Genomic DNA, 27735 nt, shown 5'->3' on the forward strand with positions numbered 1-27735 from the left:
CATTCCCTCTCTCACAGGTGAGCCTCAATCTCACAGGCGAATCTCAGGTGAGCCTCCCACTCACAGGTGAGTCACTCCGTCACAGGTGAGCTTCACCCCCTCTCACAAGTCAGTCACTACCTTACAGGTGAGCTTCACTCCCTCTCACAAGTCAGTCACTACCTTACAGGTGAGCTTCACTCCCTCTCACAAGTCAGTCACTACCTTGCAGGTGAGCTTCAATCCCACTCACAAGTCAGTCATTACCTTACAGGTGAGCTTCACTCCCTCTCACAAGTCAGTCACTACCTTGCAGGTGAGCTTCAATCCCACTCACAATTCAGTCACTACCTTACAGGTGAGCTTCACTCCCACTCACAGGTGAGTCACTCCGTCACAGGTGAGCTTCACCCCCTCTCACAAGTCAGTCACTACCTTGCAGGTGAGCTTCACTCCCACTCACAAGTCAGTCACTACCTTACAGGTGAGCTTCAATCCCACTCACAATTCAGTCACTACCTTACAGGTGAGCTTCACTCCCTCTCACAAGTCAGTCACTACCTTACAGGTGAGCTTCACTCCCTCTCACAAGTCAGTCACTACCTTACAGGTGAGCTTCACTCCCACTCACAGGCGAGTTTCAGATAAGCCTCCTACTCACAGGTGAGCCTCACTCTCAGGTAAATAAGTGTACGTAAAAAAATAGACTTGATGTATTAACTGGGAAAGTTAGAATAATCAAAATATGTATTCAGACTGGAGGAATCCGATGAGCTATAAAGCTCTTTTTTCACAGATGTCCAGTAGAGTCTCAGAGTGATCCTGCTTGAGGCGTTAGGGAATATTTAGCGCATGGGAGGAAACTGCAATGCTTGGAGAACCGCTCGTGTGTGAATGCAGGACGGACCCTAACATCCACACGGGGAGGTCGGCACTTTCATTTTCCCGTTCATTAATTGTCAGCTCACAGTGCAGTTAATTTGTTTCCCGATATTTTTTTTGCTCAGAATTAATTCCGTAGGATTTGTACACCGGCTAGAGGAAGTGCTAACGTTAGGAGTACGCTTCGTAGCAATGCGTTTCAGCGTTCGCACGTGTCCCTGTAAACTCAAGCATTGGGTCGGGATACGAATTATTATCTGCTGGCAGTGATGGTGGAAATTCCACATTCCTATGGCGGAGGCTATTATAACAACTACTCGTGACTTTGCCGAAAGTTATACAGTACTCTCTCTTTTTTATCGACCCAGAGGGATGGATGATTGTCTGAGTCGACTTCCAACTGGGATTTCAGCTCATGACCTCAATCGGTTCTTTGCCACAGCAGTGGGGTGTGGGTTATGGATATCGCCACCGTTAAAAGGTATGGTTTCGTTGGTGATCTACCACTCTGTGAACACTCCAATTCTCGTCAAGGAGCACAAACCATCACGCAAACTCCGGGTTATCCTCGCTAGCAGCGGATTCTGGCGAACCATGGAGCAAAGAGTGCGGCCACTGCATCGCGCGCTTTCAAATGCGCCTCTGCGGGCGTCTGGAACGCTCTTCCTTCCGATATTAGGAAGTCACTGGAGCTATGCACTTTTAAATAATCTCGATTGAGAAACTCAACGCTTTAGAACTGCTCTTTTGTGTTAAGTTTGTTGTCCTTTCTCCGCACCTCTGATTAGCTCGGTTGGCTATGTACGGTGTGGAAGTATTGCAACATACATACATTTCAATCTACATTTGTTCCAGTATATTCACACATTTATCGTTTTTTTATTCATGGTTCTTTCGGTAAAGTCACGTAGGAGGGAAACAATAAAATAATAAAAATACAAAACAATCAAATTATCACGATGTTTCGACTGCAACACAAGCAATCATCATCAGGTGTAAAAACCACAACAAGAAAATTTGAAAAAGCTTTAAATCAAAATGTATCGTTTTGTTGAGTGCACATTTTCTGTGTGTAAATGCGGTGCTAGTGGTGAAACCTCGTATGTAATGAGCTCCGTGTGTTTGAGTCTCTGCGTGCGAATCCTTGTCTCTGTGTGAGTTATCTGTCTCCGTGTAATTATGTGCGAGTCTGTCTCTTTGTCTTTGTAATGTGAGTCTGTATCTCTTTGTCTCTCTGAGTGAGTTTGTGTGTTTAATGCCATTGTCTCTATGTCTCTATGTGTACATCTTTGTGTGTGTGAGTCTGTATGTGTTTCTGTGTAATTCTGTGTGTGTGTTTGTATCTGTGAGTGAGTCTGTATGTCTGTGTGTGTCTCTGTGTAAGTCTGTGTGAGTCGGAGTCTGTGAGTGAGTCAGTATGTCTGTCTGTGTCTCTGTAATTCTGTGTGAGTCGGAGTCTGTGTGTGAGTCTGTATGTCTGTGTGTGTCTCTGTGTAATTTTGTGTGAGTCGGAGTCTGTGTGTGAGTCTGTATGTCTGTGTGTGCCTCTGTGTAATTCTGTGTGAGTCGGAGTCTGTGTGTGAGTCTGTATGTCTGTGTGTCTGTGTAATTCTGTGTGAGTCGGAGTCTGTGTGTGAGTCTGTATGTCTGTGTGTGTCTCTGTGTAATTCTGTGTGAGTCGGAGTCTGTGTGTGAGTCTGTATGTCTGTGTGTCTCTGTGTAATTCTGTGTGAGTCGGAGTCTGTGTGTGAGTCTGTATGTCTGTGTGTGTCTCTATGTAATTCTGTGTGAGTCGGAGTCTGTGTGTGAGTCTGTATGTCTGTGTGTGTCTCTGTGTAATTCTGTGTGAGTCGGAGTCTGTGTGTGAGTCTGTATGTCTGTGTGCGACTCGGTGTAATTCTGTGTGAGTCGGAGTCTGTGTGTGAGTCTGTATGTCTGTGTGTCTCTGTGTAATTCTGTGTGAGTCGGAGTCTGTGTGTGAGTCTGTATGTCTGTGTGTCTGTGTAATTCTGTGTGAGTCGGAGTCTGTGTGTGAGTCTGTATGTCTGTGTGTGTCTCTGTGTAGTTCTGTGTGAGTCGGAGTCTGTGTGTGAGTCTGTATGTCTCTGTGTAATTCTGTGTGAGTCGGAGTCTGTGTGTGAGTCTGTATGTCTGTGTGTGTCTCTATGTAATTCTGTGTGAGTCGGAGTCTGTGTGTGAGTCTGTATGTCTGTGTGTGTCTCTGTGTAATTCTGTGTGAGTCGGAGTCTGTGTGTGAGTCTGTATGTCTGTGTGCGACTCGGTGTAATTCTGTGTGAGTCGGAGTCTGTGTGTGAGTCTGTATGTCTGTGTGTCTCTGTGTAATTCTGTGTGAGTCGGAGTCTGTGTGTGAGTCTGTATGTCTGTGTGTCTCTGTGTAATTCTGTGTGAGTCGGAGTCTGTGTGTGAGTCTGTATGTCTGCGTGTGTCTCTGTGTAATTCTGTGTGAGTCGGAGTCTGTGTGTGAGTCTGTATGTCTGTGTGTGTCTCTGTGTAATTCCGTGTGAGTCGGAGTCTGTGTGTGAGTCTGTATGTCTGTGTGTCTCTGTGTAATTCTGTGTGAGTCGGAGTCTGTGTGTGAGTCTGTATGTCTGTGTGTGTCTCTGTGTAATTCTGTGTGAGTCGGAGTCTGTATGTGTGTTTGATGTTATTGCTGTGTGTGCTTGAGTCTCTGTGCGTTCATCTCTATGCCTGTGAGTCATGTGTCTCTGTGTAAATCCGTGTGATGTGAGTCTTAGTTCGCTTTGTCCGCGAGTGAGTCCTGCGAGCGAGCGAACGAGCGAGTGAGGAGTCCGTGGCGCCGTGTCACAGGAGGAGCAGGATGGGTCACGCGGCCCCGCTCGCCCTGGCTGCCCTCTGCGTCTCAGCCGCGGGCCTCGCATTGGCCGTTGCGGCCGCGGCCGCGCCGCATTGGCTCTCGCGGGCTACACTGGGCGCCTACCTGGTGCAGGACGAGGTGAGACGAGGCGTGACGAGGTGAGGTGTGACGAGGTGTGAGGATCTAACCACAGGAGGGGATCACCAGCACTCACTCAGCCAATTCTCACTGTTGCCAAGTCTTCCTCTGGACACCATGAAGTCCCCGACTCCACACCGTGGAGCCCATTAGCTCGGCTTATGCCAACGCAAACCAGACACTCTATACCAGGGGTCGGGAACCTATGGCTCGCGAGCCAGATGTGGCTCTTTTGATGATTGCATATGGCTCGCAGATAAAACAAAATATTCTCACTTGTTTTAATCCATCCATCGATTTTTCACTGCGCATGTCCTGTTCAGGGCTGCAGGAGCAATTGTCCATTATTTTAATTGGATGATACTGGCCTACGTTTGCCGTTGCTGGGTAAAACAGGTAAACGCCCCCTTTTGAATCAGTCTGAGACTGCGTCTGCTCGGTCATTAGCTCAAAGCTAACCCTTCGACGAAGAAGATGGCGAAAAGAAAAAAAGACGACGAGTATCGTACATTTCAGGACGAATGGACCGAAGAATTCGCCTTTGTGGAGAGAGCGGGTTCTGCGGTGTGTCTAATTTGTAATGACAAAATTACATCGTTGAAACGGTCGAATGTAAAGCGGCACTTCGACACGCGCCACGCTACCTCTGCATCAAAATACCCTGCGGGAGACAGCAGAAAGAAAGCGTGCCAAGAGCTGAGCAGGGTGCAAGCTAGCCAGCAGCAACTCCGCGTATGGACCCGGCAAAGTGACTATAATTCGGCTAGCTTTGCTGGTTCTTTAGCAATAGTGTGGAACGGAAAACCATTCACAGATGGCGAGTATGCTAAAACGTTCATGCTGGATGTAGCCAATGAACTTTTTGATGATCTTCCGAACAAAGACAAGATAATCAAACGGATACAAGACATGCCTCTGTCGGCAAGAACTGTTCATGATCGTACCATCGTGATGGCAAACAAAGTGGAGGAAACGCAAGTGAAGGACATAAATGCAGCGCCGTTCTTTTCTCTGGCTTTGGATGAGTCAACAGACGTGAGCCATTTGTCGCAGTTCAGCGTGATTGCAAGATATGCTGTTGGTGACACACTGCGCGAAGAAAGTCTTGCTGTTCTGCCATTAAAAGGGTCCACAAGAGGTGAGGATTTATTCAAGTCTTTCATGGAGTTTGCTCAAGAAAAAAGTCTACCTATGGATAAACTTCTCTCAGTGTGTACTGATGGTGCTCCGTGTATGGTGGGGAAAAACAAAGGATTTGTGGCGCTTCTCCGTGAACATGAAAATAGACCCATCCTAAGTTTCCATTCCATTATACACCAGGAGGCACTTTGTGCTCAGATGTGTGACAGGCAGTTTGGCGAAGTGATGTCGCTGATCATTCGTGTGATCAACTTTATTGTTGCCCGAGCTTTAAATGATCGCCAGTTTAAAACACTGCTGGATGAAGTTGTAAATAACTATCCTGGTCTGCTTTTGCACAGCAATGTGCGTTGGTTGTCAAGAGGGAAGGTGCTTAGCCGTTTTGCGGCTTGCCTGAACGAAATCCGGACTTTCCTTGAAATGAAAGGCGTCGGGCATCCTGAGCTAGCCGACACCGAGTGGCTCCTCAAGTTTTACTATCTCGTAGATCTGACTGAACATCTGAACCAGCTCAACGTGAAAATGCAAGGCATTGGAAATACAGTGTTATCCCTTCAACAAGCTGTATTTGCTTTTGAAAACAAGCTGGAGCTTTTCATCACGGATCTTGAAACAGGTCGTTTACTACATTTTGAAAAACTGAGCCAATTTAAAGATGCATGCACAGCAAGTGAGCCCATTCAAAACCTTGATCTCCACCAGCTAGCTGGCTGCACATCCAGTCTCCTACAGTCCTTCAAAGCACGCTTTGGAGAATTTCGTGAGCACACTCGTCTTTTTAAGTTCATCACCCATCCAAACGAGTGTTCACTGAACACAGCCGACCTGAATTACATCCCTGGTGTCTCCGTCAGAGATTTTGAAGCAGAAGTGGCTGACCTGAAGGCCTCAGACATGTGGGTGAATAAGTTCAAGTCACTGAATGAAGATTTGGAAAGAATCACACGACAGAAAGCGGAGTTGGCGAGCAAGCACATGTGGACAGAAATGAAAAAACTCCAACCCGAAGACCAGCTGATTCTCAAAACTTGGAACGCGCTTCCTGTCACATACCACACACTGCAGCGTGTGAGTATTGCTGTATTGACCATGTTTGGATCTACGTATGCATGTGAGCAGTCATTCTCACATCTTAAAAACATCAAGTCCAACCTACGATCACGTTTAACGGATGAAAGCTTCAACGCTTGCATGAAGCTTAACCTCACCAAGTACCAACCCGACTACAAAGTACCAACCCGACTACAAAGACATCAGCAAATCCATGCAGCACCAGAAGTCGCATTAATGGTGAGTGTTATAACAACATTATTTAAAAGAATAAATTCAGAGGCTTATTATACTGACATTTAGTTGAATTCACTTTTAAAATATATTATATGGCTCTCACTGAAATAAATTTCCAAATTTTTTGCTTTCATGGCTCTCTTAGTCAAAAAGGTTCCCGACCCCTGCTCTATACGATTGTGTTATTTGAAACTTGTGTTTTTTTTGCCTCCACTCAAAAAAGGGGGGTTCCTCGCATCGGCGAGGTGTTAACTACCTCGCCTGGTGTACAGGAGGTCGTGGGTTCGATCCCGACCCTGACGCCTTCTGTATATTTGGAGTTTGCGTGTTTTCCCTGTTCTCCCCGTGATTGCGTGGATTTTTCTCCGAGTCCTCCGGGTTTTCCCTCCACAGTTAGAAACGTGCGTTTAGAGTTTTGGCTGCTATACATTTCCACATGATAAGCTACCTCGTTGAGCTATCATTTGTGATATCCAGGTCGCTTCTGAAAACTAGCTTTTTAGCTCGGTGGGCTATACCTGGTAAAATAAAAAGTTTAGTTTATTAACAAATTCGATTTTGAGAAGATTTGGGGATGTGTTTTTTTGTCTTACTAGAACAATACGCAGTGGACCGTGGTGAGAGAAAAGTTACATTATATAAATCTTCATCTTCTTTGGTTCTTTCGGTAAAGTCACGTAGAATGAGAATAAAATAATAAATTGATAAAATAAAATAACACAATAATATTCTCACGACGTTTCGGCCACAACACAAGCGGCCTTCATCAGGTAAAGGGACGAGACTGTCTGGAGGACAGCGCTGGAGTGAGAAAGCCACGCTGAGATCACGACCTTTAAGCTGTGTGAGAAGAAACAAAGCGCCTTGACAAAGGAATTAGCATATAATTTAGCATTGAAATGGCTGAGTGATTAGCTTGTGACTGGTCACAGAAAAGGCTATGTTAAAGTTAAAGCATACACATCCGCAAAGGCACCCCTTGACAAAGGAATTAGCATAGAATTTAGCATTGAAATAGCTAAGTTAAAATATACACATCCGCAGAGGCACCCCTTGACAAAGGAATTAGCATAGAATTTAGCATTGAAATAGCTGAGTGATTAGCTTGTAACTGGTCACAGAAATAGCTATGTTAAAGTCAGAGCATATACATTCACCGAGGCACCTAGTACAAATCAGACAGGAGAATTTAGCATTGAAATAACTAGGCGAATTTAGCATTGAAATAACTGAGTGATTAGATTGTGACTGGTCACAGAAATGGCTATGTTGAAGTCAAGGCCTACACATCTGAGCTATTCACAGTACCTGGGTATACAATACAATATATAATGAATACTATATAGTGAACCAATACAAAAAAAACTAAAATATAAATTACCTCAATGTTATCAATAAACTCTATATTCTCCAATCAGCTAAGCTACCAACAATAAGTCGTTATATTTCACAATGCTATATGGCGAAAAAATGGGTGGATTCTTACCCTCAACTTGAGCAACACAGATAGCTACGGGTCCCGTTCAGACGGACGAGTTCATCCATGGTCGGAACAGAGGAGGGGGAGAGAGACAGCTGCGAGGCGCTGTTATACTCCATGTTGTAAACCATACCATTAACCGTGGTGTGAGAGGTATTAAGAGTCAATGCCAGCAAAAGAGCTGCGGTCTGAAGGTCATCGTAAAATACAATTAATTAAGAACGGAAATGGTTTAAAACATCTTTCCAATGGTTACTAAGCCAGAATCCATCTTCTCACTCCAGCGCTGTCCTCCAGACAGTCTCGTCCCTTCACCTGATGAAGGCCGCTTGTGTTGTGGCCGAAACGTCGTGAGAATATTATTGTGTTATTTTATTTTATCAATTCATTATTTTATTCTCATTCTACGTGACTTTACCGAAAGAACCAAAGAAGATTAATCCTTGCAGTCACGAAAGCTTTAAATCGAAATAAATCTTCATATTTATGACATTGAGTGGCAAAGGCATTTAAGGAAAACAAGACTCGAGTCATGCAGCCCTCAAGCACCACTGGTAGGGCACCACGCACCAATATCACCCCAAACTCGCGTGGAGTTTGCTAACTACAGGTGCAAGGATAGGGACATCTTACACATTCCTGCAGAGGGAGCTGGTAGGAACGTTGGGTTGCTCGGTCAATGGCCAGGGTCAACGGCGGCACGTGGTGTATTCCGCAAATATGCCCGACTGTGAGGGCGGGCACAAGCCGGTGTGAGTAGGTTAAACGTTGAGTTTTATAAGGGCACCACGGGGTGACCAGCCCCTCCCCACCCAGCCCCACCCCTCCCACCCCCCACCAAGCCCCACCCTCCCCACCCACCCCTCCCTACCCAGCCCCTCCCCACCCAGCCCCTCCCCACCCTCCCCACCCAGCACATGTATTCGCTAAAAATGATTTTATGGATGAACAGGACCCAATGTACACGGTGGTCCAGATGTCTAGTGACCCAATTACATTTTTGAAAGGTTTAAAAAAAAAAGAAAAAATATGCAACGGGAAGAAAAATGTTAGGGGTCAATTAATTGGGGGTCACACGGGACATCTGGATCACCACACCCTGTAGATTCCAGAGGAGACGGAGAGTGTTGACATGCGGGAGGAAATCGCAGAGAGGACAGCAGATCACAACGGTCCACCGGCTTTGCCCTCCACATTAAGAATATTCACCCTGCGTCTAGATCGTTTTAGGTTAATTTGCTGCTTTCAATTTCCACGTGATAAGCCACTTCGTTGAGCTATCATTTGTGGTCAGGTCGCTGCTGACAAAGAAGTTAAGAGCTCAGTGGGGCCTTGCCTAGTAAGATGAAGACAATAGTTTGATTTTATTTGTGTGTATTTTTAAGTTATTGTTTACATTTCCTAAACTTTACACTCCTATCGTGTTTTTGAGTTATTTGTCGTTGTTGTTGGAACGTTCTGACCTGGCCCTACTGGAGAATCTGTGAAAAAGAGCTTTCCGGCTCATCGGATTCCTCCAGCAAGAATCACATATTCTGATTCTGATTTAGACGACCATCGCCCCAATCACAGTTCTATAATCACTGGTTACATTGTTTTTATAGCTTTATTTTGGTGATTTTGAAAACGTTTTGGTTTAGCCATGTTTGTTTGTTGTAGTACAGAGTTAGCCTGATAACTTTAATTTAAATTGCCTTATGGTTGTTATTGTTTGACTTGCATTCCAATGGAATTTTTGCACACAGCGTTGAAATACGGTGTTTTTTTCTCTCGAAGACTTTACTGTTTTTTTCCTGGATTTTTCTGTTGCGTGTAGTCACTTTAAGATGTTTTCTTGTTCGTGTTTTTGTTTGTTGCGGTTGCAACCCGAGTCAAGAGCCGCATGGCTCACAGGGCTACACAAATGAAAAAAAACGAAAACGTGCCGAACTCAGATGGTCCATTCCCCCGGTGGGATCGCGACCACTCGCTCGCTCTGCCTCGCCTGAAGCCATCGCAATGGATCGCTGACCTCGACGTGAAACTACAGCTGCTCATCTCACCCCAAACCCACCCACCCCCCCGTGGCCCCAGGTGTTCAGCGAGGGGCTTTGGCAAACGTGCGTGGAGCGCGCGCTGCTCGGCCACCGCCAGTGCTCCGAATACTTCACGCTGCTCGCGGCGCCCGGCGCCCTGCAGCCGGCGCGCGCCCTGCTGCCCCCCGCCGTGCTGCTCGCCCTGCTGGGCGTCGCAGTGGCCGCGCCGCCCGCATGCTGCCGCTGCCGGGCGCCGCGCCTGCTGCTCGCAGGTGAGAGGCCAGCCCACAGCTTGCCCCCACCACCACCACCACCGCCCAGAGCTTCCCCCCCACCACCGCCCAGAGCTCCCCCCACCACCGCCCAGAGCTTCCCCCCCACCACCGCCCAGAGCCCCCCACCACCGACCAGAGCACCCCCCACCGCTCAGAGCTCCCCCCCCCCACCACCGCCCAGAGCACCCCCCCCCCACCACCACGAGCTCCCCCCACCACCGCCCAGAGCTCCCCCCCCCACCACCGCCCAGAGCTCCCCCCACCACCGCCCAGAGCTCCCCCCCCCACCACCGCCCAGAGCCCCTCACCACCGACCAGAGCACCCCCTCCCCAACGCCCAGAGCCCCCCCCCACCACCGCCCAGAGCTCCCCCCCCCACCACCACCACCCAGAGCTCCCCCCCCCCACCACCACCCAGAGCTCCCCCCCCCCCAACGCCGCCGGCCCGGGCTGCGATGTCGTTGCAGGCGGCTGCGCGCTTGGCCTCTCCGGCGCGCTGTGCCTCGCCGCCGTGGGGTTCGTGTGCGCGCGCGTCGTCAGGGACTTCTTCGACCCCTTCGTCCCGGAGCCCCAGAAGCCCGAGTTGGGCTCCAGCATCTACGTGGGCTGGGCCGCGTCGGCCGCCCTTCTGTGCGGCTGCGCCCTGCTGCTGTGCTCGGCGTACGCGCAGCAGGAGCAGCAGCAGGAGGAGGCGCGCGACCTCGACCCCACCGCCCCCTCCAACGCGCGCTGGCAGCAGCGCGTCTCCTACATATGAGCTGGCGGGCAGCTCGCAGAATCCGGCACTGATTCTCGTTCGTCTTTAGCACGTTGCTCTTGCGCTTCAAGTTAGAGTGTTGCTACACCATGGATCGTGTTAGTACGACGTGTTAGTGTCACTGCTGGGCGGGTTATTCTGTGCTTCAAGTTAGAGTGCTGCTGCACCATGGATCGTGTTAGTACGACGTGTGTCACTGCCGGGCGGGTTACTCTGTGCTTCAAGTTAGAGTGTTGCTACACCATGGATCGTGTTAGTACGACGTGTGTCACTGCTGAGTGGGTTACTCTGTGCTTCAAGTTAGAGTGTTGCTGCACCATGGATCGTGTTAGTACGACGTGTTAGTGTCACTGCCGGGTGGAGTGCTCTTGCGCTTTAAGTTAGAGTGTTGCTGCACCATGGATCGTGTTAGTACGACGTGTTAGTGTCACTGCCGGGTGGGTTACTCTGTGCTTCAAGTTAGAGTGCTGCTACACCATGGATCGCGTGTGATCGTTTTATTCCCACTACCCCTGCTCATTTGTCCGAGTTCTTTTTTAAAGCTGAATGGATCCTGGAAAGTGGACGCGTATTGTAAATAAAGGCAGATCTTGGTGTGATTGAGGAGCGATTTCCAGCTTTGTGGAAGATCAAACCGCTGGGGATCTTTGGCACCGTTCACCATTCATGTTCAATACAAGCACCTACATACATATATACCAAGCTGCTGCTGCTGCTTCAAGCGAAGTTATTGGTGGAGTAACGGGCGATTGAAAATAATAACGGGGTTTTGTTAGATACCGTCAGTGAGAGCAACTAACAGAGTGCACCCCCCCCCGACACCCTTCAGTATGGACATACGGACAAAGACAATACCATAAAACTTTCTAACTTAGTTGGACATCTTTCATAAAGCCTTCGACATAAATGTATTACTGTATAACAATGCGAATTATCGTATACTCTTCTGTCTTGCTCTCACTGGACGTGTGAAAAATAGCTTCATAGCTCATGAGATTCCTCCAGTATACATGACGATTCTCATTACGTCTGTCCTTACTTAGAGAGATTGGCAGTCGTAAACGGTATTGAGAGTAAGAACATTCGAGTTTAACACGTAGGCTTTCGCGACCAATATCATCCATAAGTTTTTTATGGGTTAGATCGCGTAAATGTGTCGTTAAATCCGCCACGACCCGACACAGCCAATTAATAATGTATTGTGGAAGAACATTTGATATTGTGCACTCTTACGAGTCCAGTCCATCACGAATGCACATTGAGCACAAGTTGAAGTGGGCTCTCTGAAGCAACGACAACAACAACAACAACGTTTAAAGTCTGTCGCGAAACTGGCTCAGACTCAGGGATGGATTCCGAACGTGAGCCGGCAGCGTGGTTCCAGGTCTTTGGGCCGGAGACCCCGAAGCTGGGCGCTGGCCGTATCGTGCGCGAGGTTCACAGGTGGCGGGTGAAGCAGCAGCCGCGGATCGCAGCCGGAGTCGATCTGGGTCAGTTGAAGCTGGTCCGCACTGAGAGAGTCTTAAATAGTCTCAAGAGGTATGCAGAGGGTGTTAACAGTCTACGCGGATGAGCGGTTGGGTTGTAGGTGGTGTCATTGCAATCATTGGGATGCAATGTTTGATTTGACACAAAAAACGTATTAATAACACATTATTATAGTTTACCAGTTATTGCATTATGAATAAAAGTGAAAAGGGATGAACATGTGTTGGGATGACTTATTCCACTTTCCATCACTCCTACCATGGATAACAAGGTGACCTCTTAAAACCTACACGCAATATATGAGTATGGTGATACCTGTATTTACCCAGGATTGTGTGTTTAATTTGAATGTTATCTACAACATGGCAAATGTTATAAATTGAGAGCAAAATTATAACATGAAGCAATGTTTCATTAATGTTGCAGGGTGAGAAGGATAGCACTACCATCGGCTACATGTAATAGTTATTTATAGTTATGTACAAATGGCAACCTTACAGGGTATCGGCACTTGTGTGGGTGCAGCATTGGGATTTGCCCTATTGACTGGTGCATGTGAGTGAAAACCGGAGTTTCCAAAGCAACCCAAAAATACAAGGGAGATAACGCTTTACAATCCATACAGATATCACAGCATCTTTGCTCCACGGTCATAAACCAGCCACTCTCTAGGGGGGAAAGCTGCGTACAAGATCACACTGTGATCTCCCAACCCCCTCCAAAACGCTGGGCTTCAGAAATCCACCGCCAGTAATCACTGCACGTTGACTACGCTATGCCTGAAAATGCCAGCTTTTGGAACATCAAAATACCGACAAAAGTTTATTTTAAAAACCCATACAAACTTATGTTAAGAAGCCTTGAAAAACGCTGACGAGTAGAAATGACAAGTGGTAAATGGCTCGTGAAGCCATGCGTCGATTCGTGAAGATTTCTGCTTCAGGGTTGTAACACGTAACTTGGAAAACAAGACCAATAACAATTGGTAATTGAGACTAATCGTGGCGCTGAATCCCGACAATTCACAGAATCACCTGGGGGCCGAGGGAAGTGACTCTAGTTTCAGGCCGAGGGAGGTGACTAGTTTCAGCCCTAATCATGTAATGGATACATAGGTATTTTGATTTTTTTTCAATCGCTTTAATTCGTCGCTTTGATCGATATCTGATTATTACAGCAAGCGCATTCGCCGCTCACACAAAGGTTTGTCTACCGCTCGGCTTATTTGAACGTAAAGCTACATCATCAAAATATTTGGTAGCAGCATTTTTTTTTTAAAACGGTACACAGTTGATGATTGTTCGAGGTCCCATTAATTTAGGCCGTGACTTAGCAGCAGAATTCCTTTGCTTGCCCTCGCTGTGCGAGTGTTGATGACATGTGGCACAAGCGCCCCATTGTAATCTCATGGTCTTGACCCCCTATCTTTCGTCGCTTAGCAGGTTTTTTTTTTTAAATCCGCTGAGAGCAATAAAGTGAACGCGCTAAACGCTCCCCTTGTGCGTCGGAGCCTCTCATGGGCCCGCAAGAACTTTCCTACATGGCGCGCAAACACAAAGCACACAATTTCAGGTCAAGATGCTTAAATGAGATATATGGAAACACTGTAAAGGAATGGCACAAATGTTGCTTTTGTCTCCGCGGGTAATTTTGTAACTTACGGTATATAATATTCAACTTGTATGCTATATCGGGGAGACGAAACGACATATTTCTGACCGAATCCGCGAGCACAAATCAGATTTGAAACACGGCAGAACGAATTCTTCGGCCGTGGCTGATCATTGTTTCAACACAGCGGGTTCTCATGATATTGTCTTCTCCGATACCAAAGTTCTCTGCAAACCTCCCGGTTATTACCAGAGATTTGTCCATGAAGCCATCCAGATACACAAACACAGACACAACTTCAACCGAGAGGATGGTTTCAAATTGAGCAACCATTGGAAAGATGTCATAAACCAAGTCAAACGTTAGCTGCCTTATCATTGTACAGCCATTTCCATTGCTCTCAGTGGGTTGTATGGCAAACTTTAGCTGCCTTATCATTGCACAGCGATTTCCATTGCTCTCTAACAAAAATGGGGTTGTAATCGCTTTTCTTTCAGTGCACCATCGCTCCCCCCAAACATCCCCTGCAGCATAACAAAAGGCGGCTTAACTCAGCCCTCCACCCCACCCACGTCCCTTTCTGGCTCCTCCCCCCCCCCCTCTTAACCTGTATATATAATCCCGGTCGTCTCAAGAGCTCTCCACTTGATACAGATATTCTGCTGACTGTTCCACCTGAAGACGGAAGCTTGTGTTGCCTCCGAAACGTCGTGATTTAATTTAGTTTTCTTTTATTTTATCATACCTACGTGACTTTACCGAAAAAAACAAAGTGTATGAGTATTGTATGTAAAAGTCAATTGCAGTGAAATGGGAAAACATATACTTTTTCATAATTAGATATTTTTTTGTATATTGAAAAGTAGAGTGAGAAAGCATTGCTACATTTTACATTAGGCTCACGTTTGAAATGTATTTTGTTTGACAGGGTAAGAACTCAAGAAACACGGGGAGTTATTTGTAAGAGTGACCTGGGGTATTGGTCTGCCAGTTGGGGGGCTATGGTTTGTCTATAATTCTAAACTAGTAATTTGCAGTGTAATTCTTATCAAATCTGGTACACAATGGCCTACTCTTGCGAATACATGACGTCAGTGCTTCTTAAACTTCCATTGGGAAGTAGACATCATCATCACAGTCATTACACCGGCAGTAGTCAACACAAAGCCTGCATACGTGGCCCGATCTGTAAAATATCTGTACGGACGTTGAACTTGTTTCGCACCGCACGTAGCCAACCGTGCTCATCGGAGGTGCAGGAAATGTGTCCCACGATCAAACAAGGAACCTGCAGCAACGTCTTCCTTCTGTCTTCTTGAGCGATTAAATCTGGACGCGCAAAATTCCACTTGTCAAATGAGCTCCCCGCATTCCACACCTATGGTTAATAATAAGCACTGCAGAAAACAGCATTGTACGAACGTTTTAATTAATTACAGATAACGTGGGGCTCTTTTTATTCAACTTTTCATTGCCGTGCTTAAGAATAAACTACAATAAACCTCGTGGGCTTTCGTACCTTATCGTTGTTTTAGAATTCAGTTTTCAGATAGCGAAGCAGTGAAACGCATCAAATTATCCACCACTTTACACACACTTTGTTTAATACATACTTTTTTAAAAAATCGAGATTTAAAAGTCTTTCTTTATAACTGCTTTTGGTGTGATTAGCACAGTTGGTTACATATGGCACGAAAGAAGCTCAACGTACATTCGTACGTAAGAACAAACCGGCAAAGGTGAAATCTCATCAGGAGCAGCATTAAATGCGGACATTTAATTTTCTTCCACTGCCATCATGGAGACGTGGTCCTTGTAAAACACAAGGTTCTTGTCTGGGTCCACTGCAGCGGAAAGCATCTCCTCCATCTCCTCCTGAGTGAACGGCTCTCCTGCACAGGAGGCAGCAGACAATTCATGTTTTGCACTGGGCAGCAGCAGGGGGTGCGGGGTGAGGTGTGAACGATGCACGATTCAGGGGAGGCTGGCGTACTTGAGCAACGTTTGCAAAAGCATATGCCTCTCTAATTCAATCAATCAGGGATGTAACCGATAAAATAATGGGTGCTGCACACGCTGTGCTCTGGGGATGTGTTTCAGGACGCGTAGCCGCATGCGGAGTTTGTCCTCAAAACGACACAAATTAAATGATTTCGTGCCGGTAGCTTGTAGTTGCACGGGCACAACATGCCCGAGTGGGCATAGATTATGTGGCCACGTGCAGACTGCAACACACAGTGTGCATTTAGACAAAATGGACATCGTTAATTCAAATCCAGATATAGTCAGTAGAGCAGGCTTTGTGTTGACTACCACCGGTGTAATGACCGTGATGATGATGTCTACTTCGCAATGAAAGTTTAAGAGCCACTGACGTCATTTATTCGCAAGAGTAGGCCATTGTGTACCAAATTTGATAAGAATTACACTGCAAATTACTAGTTTGGAATTATGGATAGAAACCCTAGCCTCCCTAGTGGCAGACCAATACCCCAGGTCACTCTTACAAATAACTCCCCGTGTTTCTTGAGTTCTTACCCTGTTAAATAACACACGAAAAAGGGCCCTTTTTAGGACCAGAAAATGATCGAATGAGGTCTTCCAGTGAGCCCAACGATAAAATGTGATGACTCTCAAGACTTAAATGTGACTTTCTGACCAGAAACCTCAGGGTGACACAACGATATCACGTGAACTAACCTTCCTCCGTCATGTACCGGGTGAGCTCCTCAGGATCCAGGTACCCTTTTGCCTCACTGTCCAGCACCTAAGCACACACGCCACCCAGAATGAGTGAATGCATCGTTTAGCACGACGTTAAAAGGACAAGGGAGACAAGAGAGACAAAGTTCTGTACAGGGACTCCTCTACTTACAAACATTCAACTTACGAACTTTCAGAGATACGAACAAACCTGTCCGTATGTCCAGTTGCCTGTTCGGACCGAGAATCGTAAGTTCAACCGTTGCGCAATAGATGGCGGTGGTGGCATTTACATCTACATGACATTTTACAACTGTTAAAGCCATTCCTCGTGTTTAATGTACATGCCGTACAACGTGTTTGGAATCGACAGCAGTAAAGTTGGACTTACAAACAAATCCACTTTCGAACAGACCTCTGGAACCTAAATTGTTCATAATTAGCGGAGTCTCTGTAAAACCTTGGTGAACACCAGTGCTAGTATCTCTGTAAAACCTTGGTGAGCACCAGTGCTAGTATCGCACCACTCTGCTGTCTCGCCTTATATTCGTGTACAGGTCCGAGTCCCACCTCCTGTAACTTCCACTACACCACCGAATAAAATATATCGGATTACCAACGAACGTATACGTCCACTGAACCAGCAACTTGACCAAATCAGTTAAAAATGTTCATGCTAACTTTCAAACGTGCAGTGCGAAGTGTATGCGAAGCCTTTGTGTGTATGTATGTTGGACGTATTTCTCAACGCAAGTAGCCAACCGTGCTAATCGGAGGTACAGGGAAAGGATAACAAACGAAACACAAAACGCAGTGCTAAATAAATGAGTTTTCAATCTATATTGAAATGTGCATAACTCTAGTGGCTTCCTAATATTGTAAGGAAGAGCGTTCCAGACGGCCACCGAAGCGCATCTGAACACGCGCGATGCAGTGACTGTCTTTGTTGATAGCTAGCCAAAAGCCGCTGTGAGGATGACCGGAGTTTGTTTGATGGTTTATGGTTGATGCACCTTGACGAGATCAGCAAGGTATGGAAGGTGTCTGTGTCGTCTCGCCACGAATGTTCAGCAAATGTTTCATGCAGGAAATGCAACTTGACACCCATCCACACGCCTCGCCCCCTATGTGGATTGTACTTCATGTGTAAAGGAACGCGTCCTTCCGCTGCTGTGATTCGCAATTGATTTTTGAGTTTGGTCACATATCGATCTGACCACATTAAACCCTCCACCACCAGACAGACAAACAATTTAAACCCTCGCATGGTGTACCAGCATTTAAGGTACAAATTATTGTTTTAGGTCACTGGTAAGTAGAACAATTCTCACAACCACATTAAATCACATTTAAATTTATACTACATTAAACATCATCGGGATCAGATCCAGGAATTCAGAATAACAATCAAGCGAAGTAAAAAATACACCTTATCACCTGACCCAGCTGCTTGTATCAGTGGCATGCCCTCACAGAAACGAACAACCAGATTTCAACAAGATATTAACCACACAAAAAATAACCCTATGCATTAAGTTCACAGTTGCCGCCACTGCCAAAAAACCGCCTGCGATTAATTCACTCTGAACGTGCCCTGATCTCCTTGGCTTAAGCACGTGTAGTGGCCTTATTGACGTCGTAGACTGTTCACTTGAGGCAACACGTATTTATTACAGACACTACAATTACAGTAGCGACCCTGATACTCGGAGAGGTAACGACCTCTTCATCCGTATTCTATAGAGGGAAGTGTTGCCCGAGCTTTAGCCCACGCTAGCTCCCTGGTTCCCTCTATCCTGGTCCTCTCTCAGGAGGCTGTCTGACCTGGCCCAGCTTCGGCGCAGGTCCCGATCACCCGCCAACAAGTCCGGCCCTCAGAAGGACATCGGCCCTCGCGGCTCTGGTGTCGCACCTTGGCTTGCTTTGCCCGGCCCCGTAAAGGGCAGCGGGTCAAAGGAGTTCCAGGGTCTGGCTAGTCGGTCTTCGTTCTTCACTGGCTCTTCATCTTGACTGGGTCGAACTCCCCCTCAGCTCTCCGGCTCCCACCTTTTATACTGTCCCTCACTGAGGGGCGGGGCTGGGAGGGATCACAGCATCCCCCACAGCCCCCCAGGGTGGTGGCCGTAGCGGACGTGTTTGTGGCCACCGTTACACAACCGCGTGTCACCCTCCCGTAACACCTCTACACATGCAAGTGCCGTACCGATGCTTCATTGTGCGAAAGAAGTTAAAACGCACATACAGTGGTACCTCGGTATACGTCGTTAATTCGTTCCAGAAGGTGTAGGACTTACACCGAAAATGACGAATATACCAAACGAATTTTTCCCAAAAGAAATAAAGGAAAAGGAAATTATCCGTTCACGAGTATAAGAAATAATATTTTATATGGCGTATTATACATTAATGGGGTTGTATAACATAATTGAGACACTACTTATTACTAAAATGCATACAGAAATTAAAAGAAATACATAAATACATTTAAATAATGATTGGTTCTTTCGGTAAAGTCACGTAGAAGGGAAACAATAAAATAAAAAATACAAAAATTATAAAACAATCAAATTCTCACGACGTTTCGACTGCAACACAAGCAGTCGAAACGTCGTGAGAATTTTATTGTTTTATATTTTTATTATTTTAATGTTTCCCTTCTACGTGACTTTACCGAAAGAACCAAGAATATGAATCCCTGCAGTCACGAAAGCTTTAAATCAAAATTAAAATAAATGTATCTCTTTTTTCACGTCAACAGTGATCCTAACCATTATCTTTGTAGCTTGGCTTTTCTCACTAACTTTCTTAGGACCCATCTTGAATTAATTCGTAAGAAAATTCACGTTAAAAATGACACAAAAAACACCACGTGAAAATTCACAGAGTTATAGCAAGGGTTGTGCACTGAACGATATCTACAGGCAGACTGAGGTGCGGCGCTTTGTTTCAGTCGTGAACGGGGTCTACGCGGGTACGCGGTGACTCATCCCGACCCATACAAGTTCTAGCAAGCGTGTCGTATCCCAAGCAAGACGTCGTATCCCAAGACATTTTTTTCTCGTCAAAACACGACGTATACCAAATTCGACGTATTCCAAAGCGGTCGTATACCGAGGTATGACTGTACATGGATACAACATCCACGTGGTCTGGGCAGCCATCGGTGTACGGCTGCAGAGACCGCAAGGAGCCGGCAGGTGGCAATAAAACAAAACGTGTGCCACACTCGCTGGGTTGAGGCTGTGGATTCAATCTGTGCCGAGCTCTCTTGAGCGGGAAGTTCTCTGGGCTAACCCCCAGTTTACTGTCACTTGCCAACACACTCGCGTACAATGACTTGGCCAACAACGTAATGACGTCCTTCCAATGATTGCTGAGTCATCAACCACTTTAATTCATAACTGGTTGATTTATATGCTTAGCTCTTTCGTTAAAGTCACGTTGAAGGGAAACAATAAAATAATAAAATATATATAAAACAATAAAAATTCTCACAACGTTTCGACCATAACACAAACGGTCGTCATCAGGTGTGACGACGACCGTTTGTGTTATGGTCGAAACGTCGTGAGAATTTTTATTGTTTTATATATGTTTTATTATTTTATTGTTTCCCTTCAACGTGACTTTACCGAAAGAGCTAAGAATATGAATTACTGCAGTCACAAAAGCTTTAAATAAAAATTTAACTGGTTGATTGTTTTCCCTGTCACCTTTCATGCTTCACCTTGGTGGTCTCTGACCCCAGGCACATATGCCCCGCCCACTTCGTTCTGATACCAGGACGCTTGTACCACGCCCATTTTTAAGCCTTTAAAAACAGCTTGCCTTCAGTGGCCCTCCCCCTTTTTCCTCCTGATGACGATCGCTTGTGTTGTGATTGAAATGTCGTAGTTTTGATTTTATTTACTTAAATTTTTTTCTATCTACGTGACTTTACCGAAAGAACCAAAGAATATGAATTCCTTTAGTCACGAAAGTTAAGTAAAAATGTTGACTCATTGTGTATGTAAGTTATTAATATTATTATATCTTATTGAAGTGTTCAACTCACAGCCATACAAATGTGCAACAACCTGGGACGCGGCCTCGGTGTGCATCTACAGTACAACCGCATTTAGTTTTTTAGGTTATGTTTTGCTTTTCCAAATTATTTTCTAAATAACCGATTACATTTTCCTACATATATTAACCCTCGCGGCGCTCCGACTGCCTTAACGCCATTATTATGGCAACCGTGTCTTTCTGACAAAGTCAAAAAATCATTTTTAGTAATTTCCTGTTGCTCAACTCGGCATTGAAACGGTGCTCATCTCCCGTACACTACCCTGAGCCAATGGTGGAATTTCCAAATTCCTATGGCAAGGCTAAGTGTATCCAGAACACAACCATGTTTGTCTTCACCACAAATTTGTCTTAATTGTATCGACCCTGGAGGGATGATGGGCTCCGTCTAAACTATTAACTAAACTATTTTTGTTTTATTTTTCGATTTACCAGGTAAGGCGCAACTGAGCTGTATATCTCTTTTTCAGAAGCAACCTAGCCACAAATGATAGCTCAATGAAGTGGCTTATCACGTGAAAATGTACTTTATAGCAGCCAAGTTCTCTAAACGCGTGACATTGATTCTAAATGTGGAGTGAAAAACCAAGAGGACTCAGAGATTAATCCACACGACCACGGGGTAGAGAGAGAGAGAGACGTGAAAATCTCAAATATACAGCAGGCATCAGGGTCAGGATCAAACCCACGACCTGCATACATACCACGCCAGGTAGTTAACATCTCGCCGCCATGGCGCCCCCAACTAAAATTTGAACTCGCAACCTTGCGATTGCGAGCTGCTCACTCCACCACTGAGCCACCAGGCTGGGTTTCAATGCATTTGGTTCAAGAAAGGACGGTGCCTGCTAAATTGACAAAGTTAATGATCAAATGTCGCACCTCCTGGCTTTGACATTCCTTCTCGAAGACACTGCTGTAACCATTAACCTCATCAGAACATACAAAGACTGATGCACACATATCCTTCATAGCGCGATTGTGGCCATACAACCCAAGCTTCGGGTCAAACAGTAATCCACTGGAGTCTTCGCTCCTTCAACGAAGGGATAAGAAACTACACGGACACTCCCGTGAAGCCCTCCCGTGGCGAGCAGACCTCGACATTGGCATTTTAGCTCCTGAGAATATTGCTGCCATGCACAAGAGCAGAGCAGTGTTCATAATTGTCAGGCAATACAATTACTATGGATGGTGTCACAGATGGCAATGAGATCAAAGGAAGCGAGAGCCATGATAGGATGGAAGGAGATCGTTTCAACGATAATGAAGAGCAAGCAGTTCCTCTATAAACCGTCAGTGCAATGGTTTCGCTTGCCTGGAAAGCACGCAGAATAGCATCCTCCGGTATTGATCGGTACCTGCACACAGACAAGAGATAATGCGGTATTTGTTTAACACATAGGATTTCGCGACCAATATTATCCATAATACAGATTTTTTTTGGGTTAGATCGCGTATATATGTGTCATTAAACCCGCCACCACTCGACACAGCCAATTAGTAAGGTTTGTCATGTAAACAGAACATGCCAATTCGTTTCTAGTACAGCACACCGGTGTGTTGGAGAGCCAAGCCACAACATTTACAATCTGAGTACGACGTTTCGCCAGTAATGATATAGCACGTGAGTTGAAATTCACTAACGTTCTTTGAAGACGTACCCCACTTAAATGGAACTTTAAACACAGTGGAGCATCTCTACCTTCTCTCCATCAACACCTTGGTGATCATCGGAAGGAATTTCTCCAACCTAATGTAGCCTGTAGGTTCCTCCTCCTCGATCTGTGGTGACATTTGGAAAAAAACAAGAGCCTTTAGCGCATGCGATGGAACGGTCATCAACACTGCGAAGGAACTGGTGAAGAACACCAAGGTTATTGACGAAAATTTATTGACAAGTACTTGTGCAGATGTTAACATAACTCTACTATTCATATGAGTGTTTGTTTGCATCATTGCCTTTGTCAACTATGTACTGTGTTCAAACAACTGAAGTCCATTCGTGCTGGAGACGAGGGCGGTCGGCCTCGCAGCTGAGAGACAAATTTACAGGAAATGCATACCTGTCAACCCACACAGGTTTACACATTCTTGTACAGGGAAATTGAATTGTCAGGTCCATACGGAGTACAACCGTTTCAATACGGGCAAAACATGTTTTTGTCTGTTTGTTTGTGTTTCTCCCTTGTGATGGGACTTTGTAGGATGAACGTTGAAATTTATAAGGGCACGGGGTGATCAATAAGGTCTGAATTGGTCTGTAATAACGTAGACACTGATAAGGGTTGACAGGTATGGAAATGCGACATCGTCCACATTGTTTATTCTCTGTTTTCAATCGTCTGTAGAGAAGTTGCATGTTGCTTCTCCATAGAGCCCCAATTTAATCGCGTTCACGCAGAAATTCCACGGAAAGGCGAGTCGAGTGATATATTTATTCCATTTGTGATTTCCAGAAGCCAAGGAGGATGGCTTTCTGGCATGACCAGAAGCCTACCCTCAAATGCCAGGTTTCATAAATTATATTCTATTTAGGATTTATAAAGCGCCCTTTCCAGGGAAGATTAGATTTATCGTGTAATATTGACGTCAACCTTAGTACTCCACCTGAGTATTACTATACAACTAAAATGTGTATCAATTGCTGTTTAAGACCAATACATTTTAAGCTGTGTGAGTGTATATATATACTGTATACGTCTTATAAATAATATTCAGGACAAGTTTTACTCACCTCTGCCAGAACATCATGGATCTCACCTTCTGTAGGACAGCATCCCAAAGATCTGATGATGGTGCCAATTTCCCTGTGGTAAACCCACGTGTTAGTCTCCACATCGACTCTGGCATGCAGTTCTTCAGGTGGAGTATTACTACTTTAGAACATTAGTTACCGGACAGCGCAGTATACTGTACGTAAGTATGTTGAATTTTTTTCGCACCGTACGTAGCCAACCGTGCTAATTGGAGTTGTGGGCGAAAGACAACAAACTAAACGAAAAAAGCAGTTCTAAAAAAATGTATTTTTAATCTAGATTTAAAAGTGCATAGCTCCAGTGGCTTCCTAATATCAGAAGAGCGTTCCAGACGGCCGTAGAAGCGCATCTGAAAGCGTGCGATGCGGTGGCCATCTTTGTTCGACAGTGAGCCAAAAGCCGCTGCTGCGAGGATAACCGGAGTTTTCTTGATGGTTTATGCTCCTCAACGAGATTGGAAAGGTATTGTGGTTCATTTGTGGGAAGCACTTTGTGTGTATTGAGTGCGAGACTGCCTGGAGAATGACATATCTGAGCAGTGTGCAAACATGGCCTCGTGGTAGCGTTGACATGGTTTGTTGCAGTTGAATCCAGCAGCTACCCTGATTAAAGCTGTGGGTGTATTAACCGTAAAATATTTGCCGTACAATTCACAGTAGGTTGACAAACACTCCGCTACGTTAAATTTTGATTTAAAGCTTTCGTGACTGCAGTAATTCATATTCTTAGTTCTACCGGTAAAGTCACGTTGAAGGGAAACAACAAAATAATAAAATATATATAAAACAATAAAATTTGTGTTATGGTCGTTTGTGTTATGGTCGAAACGTCGTGAGAATTTTTTATTGTTTTATATATATATTTTATTATTTTGTTGTTTCCCTTCAACGTGACTTTACCGAAAGAACTAAGAATACTCCGCTACGTTATTTGCAAGTGTAGGACACGTGTGGGTGTCAGCTTTACGATCAATTTATAAAAAAAATGGCCCGTGAATTAATTAACAGAGTAAACACAAGTGAGGAAACCCAGCCTCTACTGGCAGACTATACTCGTCTGTGAAAACTATTTTTTTTATTTTACCAGGTAAGGCCCACTGAGCCGTGTAGCTCTTTTTCAGAAGTCACCTGGTCACAATGCAGTGGAATATCACGTGGAAATTTATAGCAGCCAAACACTCTAAACGCGTGATGTTGATTCTATCATCCCACCATAGGGATAACCTTATACATTGCGCATGGCGTGAATACCAAATATGTTCAATTATTCATAACAGTAACTCACCCTGTATTTAGCGTTTTGCAATTACAATTCAACAATTGTTCGTGCAGAAACTGGCCGAGATGTAACTCTATAATTGTAGCGAAAGATTCTCTTATGAAAAAGTATAATTATCAAAGCAGCCAAAATGCATTCATTGGGTTGGGAAAATCGTGGAAAAGAGAAACATGAAATCATCATGGATGGATCAAGTCACCAAGTCCCAATTTCTCCAGCGATGCTCAATGTATCGAGTTTAAAGACGTGTACGCAAGGCCTCGCGCGAACAGTGTGGATACGGTAATTAAATAAACCCGGAAGAGCTGACCTCACATCGACCGTCTTGTTACCCTCGTGGTCAAACACGTCGAAAGCTTCAGTAACTCTCTTGTGGATGTCCGCCACCATGGTCTCTACAGAAGCAAACACGGGGAATGGAAATCAACCTCGCAAGAATGGAATTACATGTCGTCAACACACTCGCAAAGGCCCTAAATCCCCATGGTCTCCGATTTCGGTGGCACTGTGCGGCGACGTGGGCCAGCGGTAGCGAGTTAACTGCTTGCTTATCACCCCCCCCCCCTTCGTCACACATCGTCACAAATGTCTGACCCCCCCACCGTCACCCTAGGTGCGTGACATCATTTATGAACGGCCCCTATGCAGGAAGTTGTGGGTTCGAACCCGACCCTGACGCCTGCTAGTATAATAGTAGTTTGTATGTTCGCCCCGTGGTCGTGTGAGCTACCAGTTGTGGGCAGGTCGCTTCTGAAGGAAAGAGAGCGACCGTACTGGGAGTCGGTTTCAGGTTTTTTAAAGTTTCATTTATTTGGTAGAGCCCTGTGAGCCATTCGGCTCTTGAATCGGGTGCAACCGCAACAAACAAAAAAAACATGAACAAGAAAACATCTTAAAGTGACTATGTATGACTGTGCAAACAGAAAATCCATGGAAAAAACTGCAAAAACATTCCAGAAAAAGCACCAACGCTGTGTGCAAAAATCCCAGTGGGATGCAAGTCAAACAACAACCACAAGACAACTTAGATTAAGGCCATCAGTCTAACTCCGTACTACAACAAACATGGCCAAACCAAAAAAACTTTTCGAAATCACCAAAATAAAGCCATAAAAGCAACGTAACAGTGATCATAGGAACTGTGACCGAAAAATTCACAATAAACGACGTCAACAACATGTACCACCAAATCCTGCAGCCGTAGCTGGCTGCACGAGTCACTCCACAACAACAGGAGCATCAGTCGGGGTATCAACATTTTTCAATGCACCTTTTTATACAATTACAATACCCACCCCCTCCGTCTAAAATCACTGCACCTGAATGAGTTAAATGATGACGCCACTCTGCTGCTGCTCTCTTTAAGACCGGGAGCACGTGGAGGGCTTCAACATTCTGGCGAATCGCCCATGATGCTGGGGATGTAATTACCAGCGAAACGTCGTACTACCGTTAAAACTGTAAATGTTGTGGATTCACTCTTCAACAACACACCGGTGTGGGGCTAAAGCGGTTAACTATTTTGTCTTTTGTCAACGTGACACTTTTTTTGCTGATTGGCCGTGTCGGGTGGTGGAGGGTTTACGACACATTTATAAGTAACGCGATCTCATCCAAAAACCTTTATTATGAATATTGGTCGCGAAAGCATCCTACTACGTGTTAAACTGACACTAAATCAAAATACAGTCGACTCCTAGCTCGCAATCGTTACGATGTATCGCGGTGTAAAAGTGGCTCAGGGTTTTAAATCTCTCCATGACGTTTACCGATCGTCGTGCACACTAATCACTTGTTTACACGCCACCGTTCGATCGTTATCGATTAATCGACACAGCCCCGAGGTTTGTTGCCCGGATCGTCGGCAAGCGGCCGTCGTTCACCTGCGTTCTCCTTCTGTTCAGACATCTCGGTGACGCTGACGATGATGAAGATGATGATGACGAAGTTGACGATAATAAAGATGACGACAATTATCCGCCGCGTTTACCCTCCGCTCCTCTGTCTCCTGGGATTCTGCTGTCCCCTCAACTCTTCCTCAACCCCCCACAGCCTTCAGTCCCCAACACTGACGATGTCCTTGCTCCTCTCGGCTCCTTCTCCTCGATTCCTCTACTCCGTCTGCGTTCCCATTCTCTGCTCCTCTTTCGCTCTCTCCTCTTCCTCCTCCTCCCAACTGTCGCTCTCTCTTCTGTCACTCTCCCCTGTTACTCTCTCTTCTGTTACTCTCCCCTGTTACTCTCTCTTCTGTTACTCTCCCTTGTTACTCTCCTCTGTGATTCTCCCCTGTCACTCTCTCCCCTGTTACTCTCCCCTGTCGCTCTCTCCCTGTTGCTCTCTCTCCTGTTACTCTCTCCTCTGTGATTCTCCCCTGTCACTCTCTCCCCTGTCACTCTCCCCTGTTACTCTCCCCTGTCACTCTCTCCTCTGTGACTCTCCCCTCTGTCACTCTCTCCCTGTAACTCTCTCCCTGTCGCTCTCTCCCTGTCGCTCTCCCCTCTGTCACTCTCTCCCTGTCGCTCTCTCCCTGTCGCTCTCTCCTCTGTTACTCTCTCCCCTGTTACTCTCCCCTCTGTCACTCTCTCCCTGTCACTCTCTCTCTCTCTCTGTCGCGCTCTCCTCTGTGATTCTCCCCTGTCGCTCTCTCCCTGTTGCTCTCCCCTGTTACTCTCCTCTGTGACTCTCCCCTCTGTCGCTCTCCCCTCGTTGCTTGACAACCACCAGCAGCGTCCCAGCTACGCGCTCTGATTGGTTCCTTGGCGCGTCCCGCGCAACCAATCGGCAGGGGGGCTCCGCGTGCTCAAGAAGCCACGGCGATTCACAGCCCCACAGCCAATCCGGGCAGCGATGAAATTACCGCAGTCCCTTAATGTTATTTTAAGGCCCAACATTTAAATAACTCGACACGTTCGTCAATAACGCGTCGAGTTGTTTTGCTACGTGCGGGTGTACACCATTGCCAGCGCAGTATCTCACTACATCGTTTGTTTTATATCATTTTTAAAATTATATACTGGCGCTGTATTCCTGGTTGACTTCCTT

The 27735-nt window shown here is 45.8% G+C and overlaps 2 protein-coding genes across 3 annotated transcripts; one reads left to right on the plus strand and one right to left on the minus strand.

Annotated features, from left to right (window-relative positions):
• Positions 1–107: 107 nt before the first annotated feature.
• LOC116954560 (claudin-4-like) lies at positions 108–11545 on the plus strand. The gene is made up of 3 exons (XM_032975158.2): positions 108–3835; positions 9816–10029; positions 10500–11545. Exons 1-3 carry the CDS (start codon positions 3701–3703, stop codon positions 10787–10789), a joined length of 639 nt encoding a protein of 212 aa, XP_032831049.2. The 5' UTR covers positions 108–3700; the 3' UTR covers positions 10790–11545.
• A 3753-nt stretch (positions 11546–15298) lies between these two features.
• Positions 15299–27428, minus strand: DRC8 (dynein regulatory complex subunit 8). 2 transcript variants are annotated; one of them, XM_032975105.2, is made up of 7 exons: positions 26684–27428; positions 25004–25088; positions 23394–23466; positions 22362–22441; positions 21975–22017; positions 16589–16655; positions 15299–15780 (listed from the first exon to the last, which is right to left on the minus strand). In XM_032975105.2, exons 2-7 carry the CDS (start codon positions 25081–25083, stop codon positions 15665–15667), a joined length of 459 nt encoding a protein of 152 aa, XP_032830996.1. In that variant the 5' UTR covers positions 25084–25088; positions 26684–27428; the 3' UTR covers positions 15299–15664. The 2 variants fall into 2 exon arrangements, with proteins under 2 accessions (XP_032830996.1, XP_032830995.1); XM_032975104.2 differs by having other exon boundaries at positions 26577–27426.
• Positions 27429–27735: the final 307 nt, after the last annotated feature.

The sequence above is a fragment of the Petromyzon marinus genome, chromosome 55, assembly GCF_048934315.1.
Source record: "Petromyzon marinus isolate PM22_M1 ecotype Great Lakes invasive population chromosome 55, UKy_Petmar_22M1.pri1.0, whole genome shotgun sequence".
NCBI classification, from domain to species: Eukaryota; Metazoa; Chordata; class Hyperoartia; order Petromyzontiformes; family Petromyzontidae; genus Petromyzon; species Petromyzon marinus.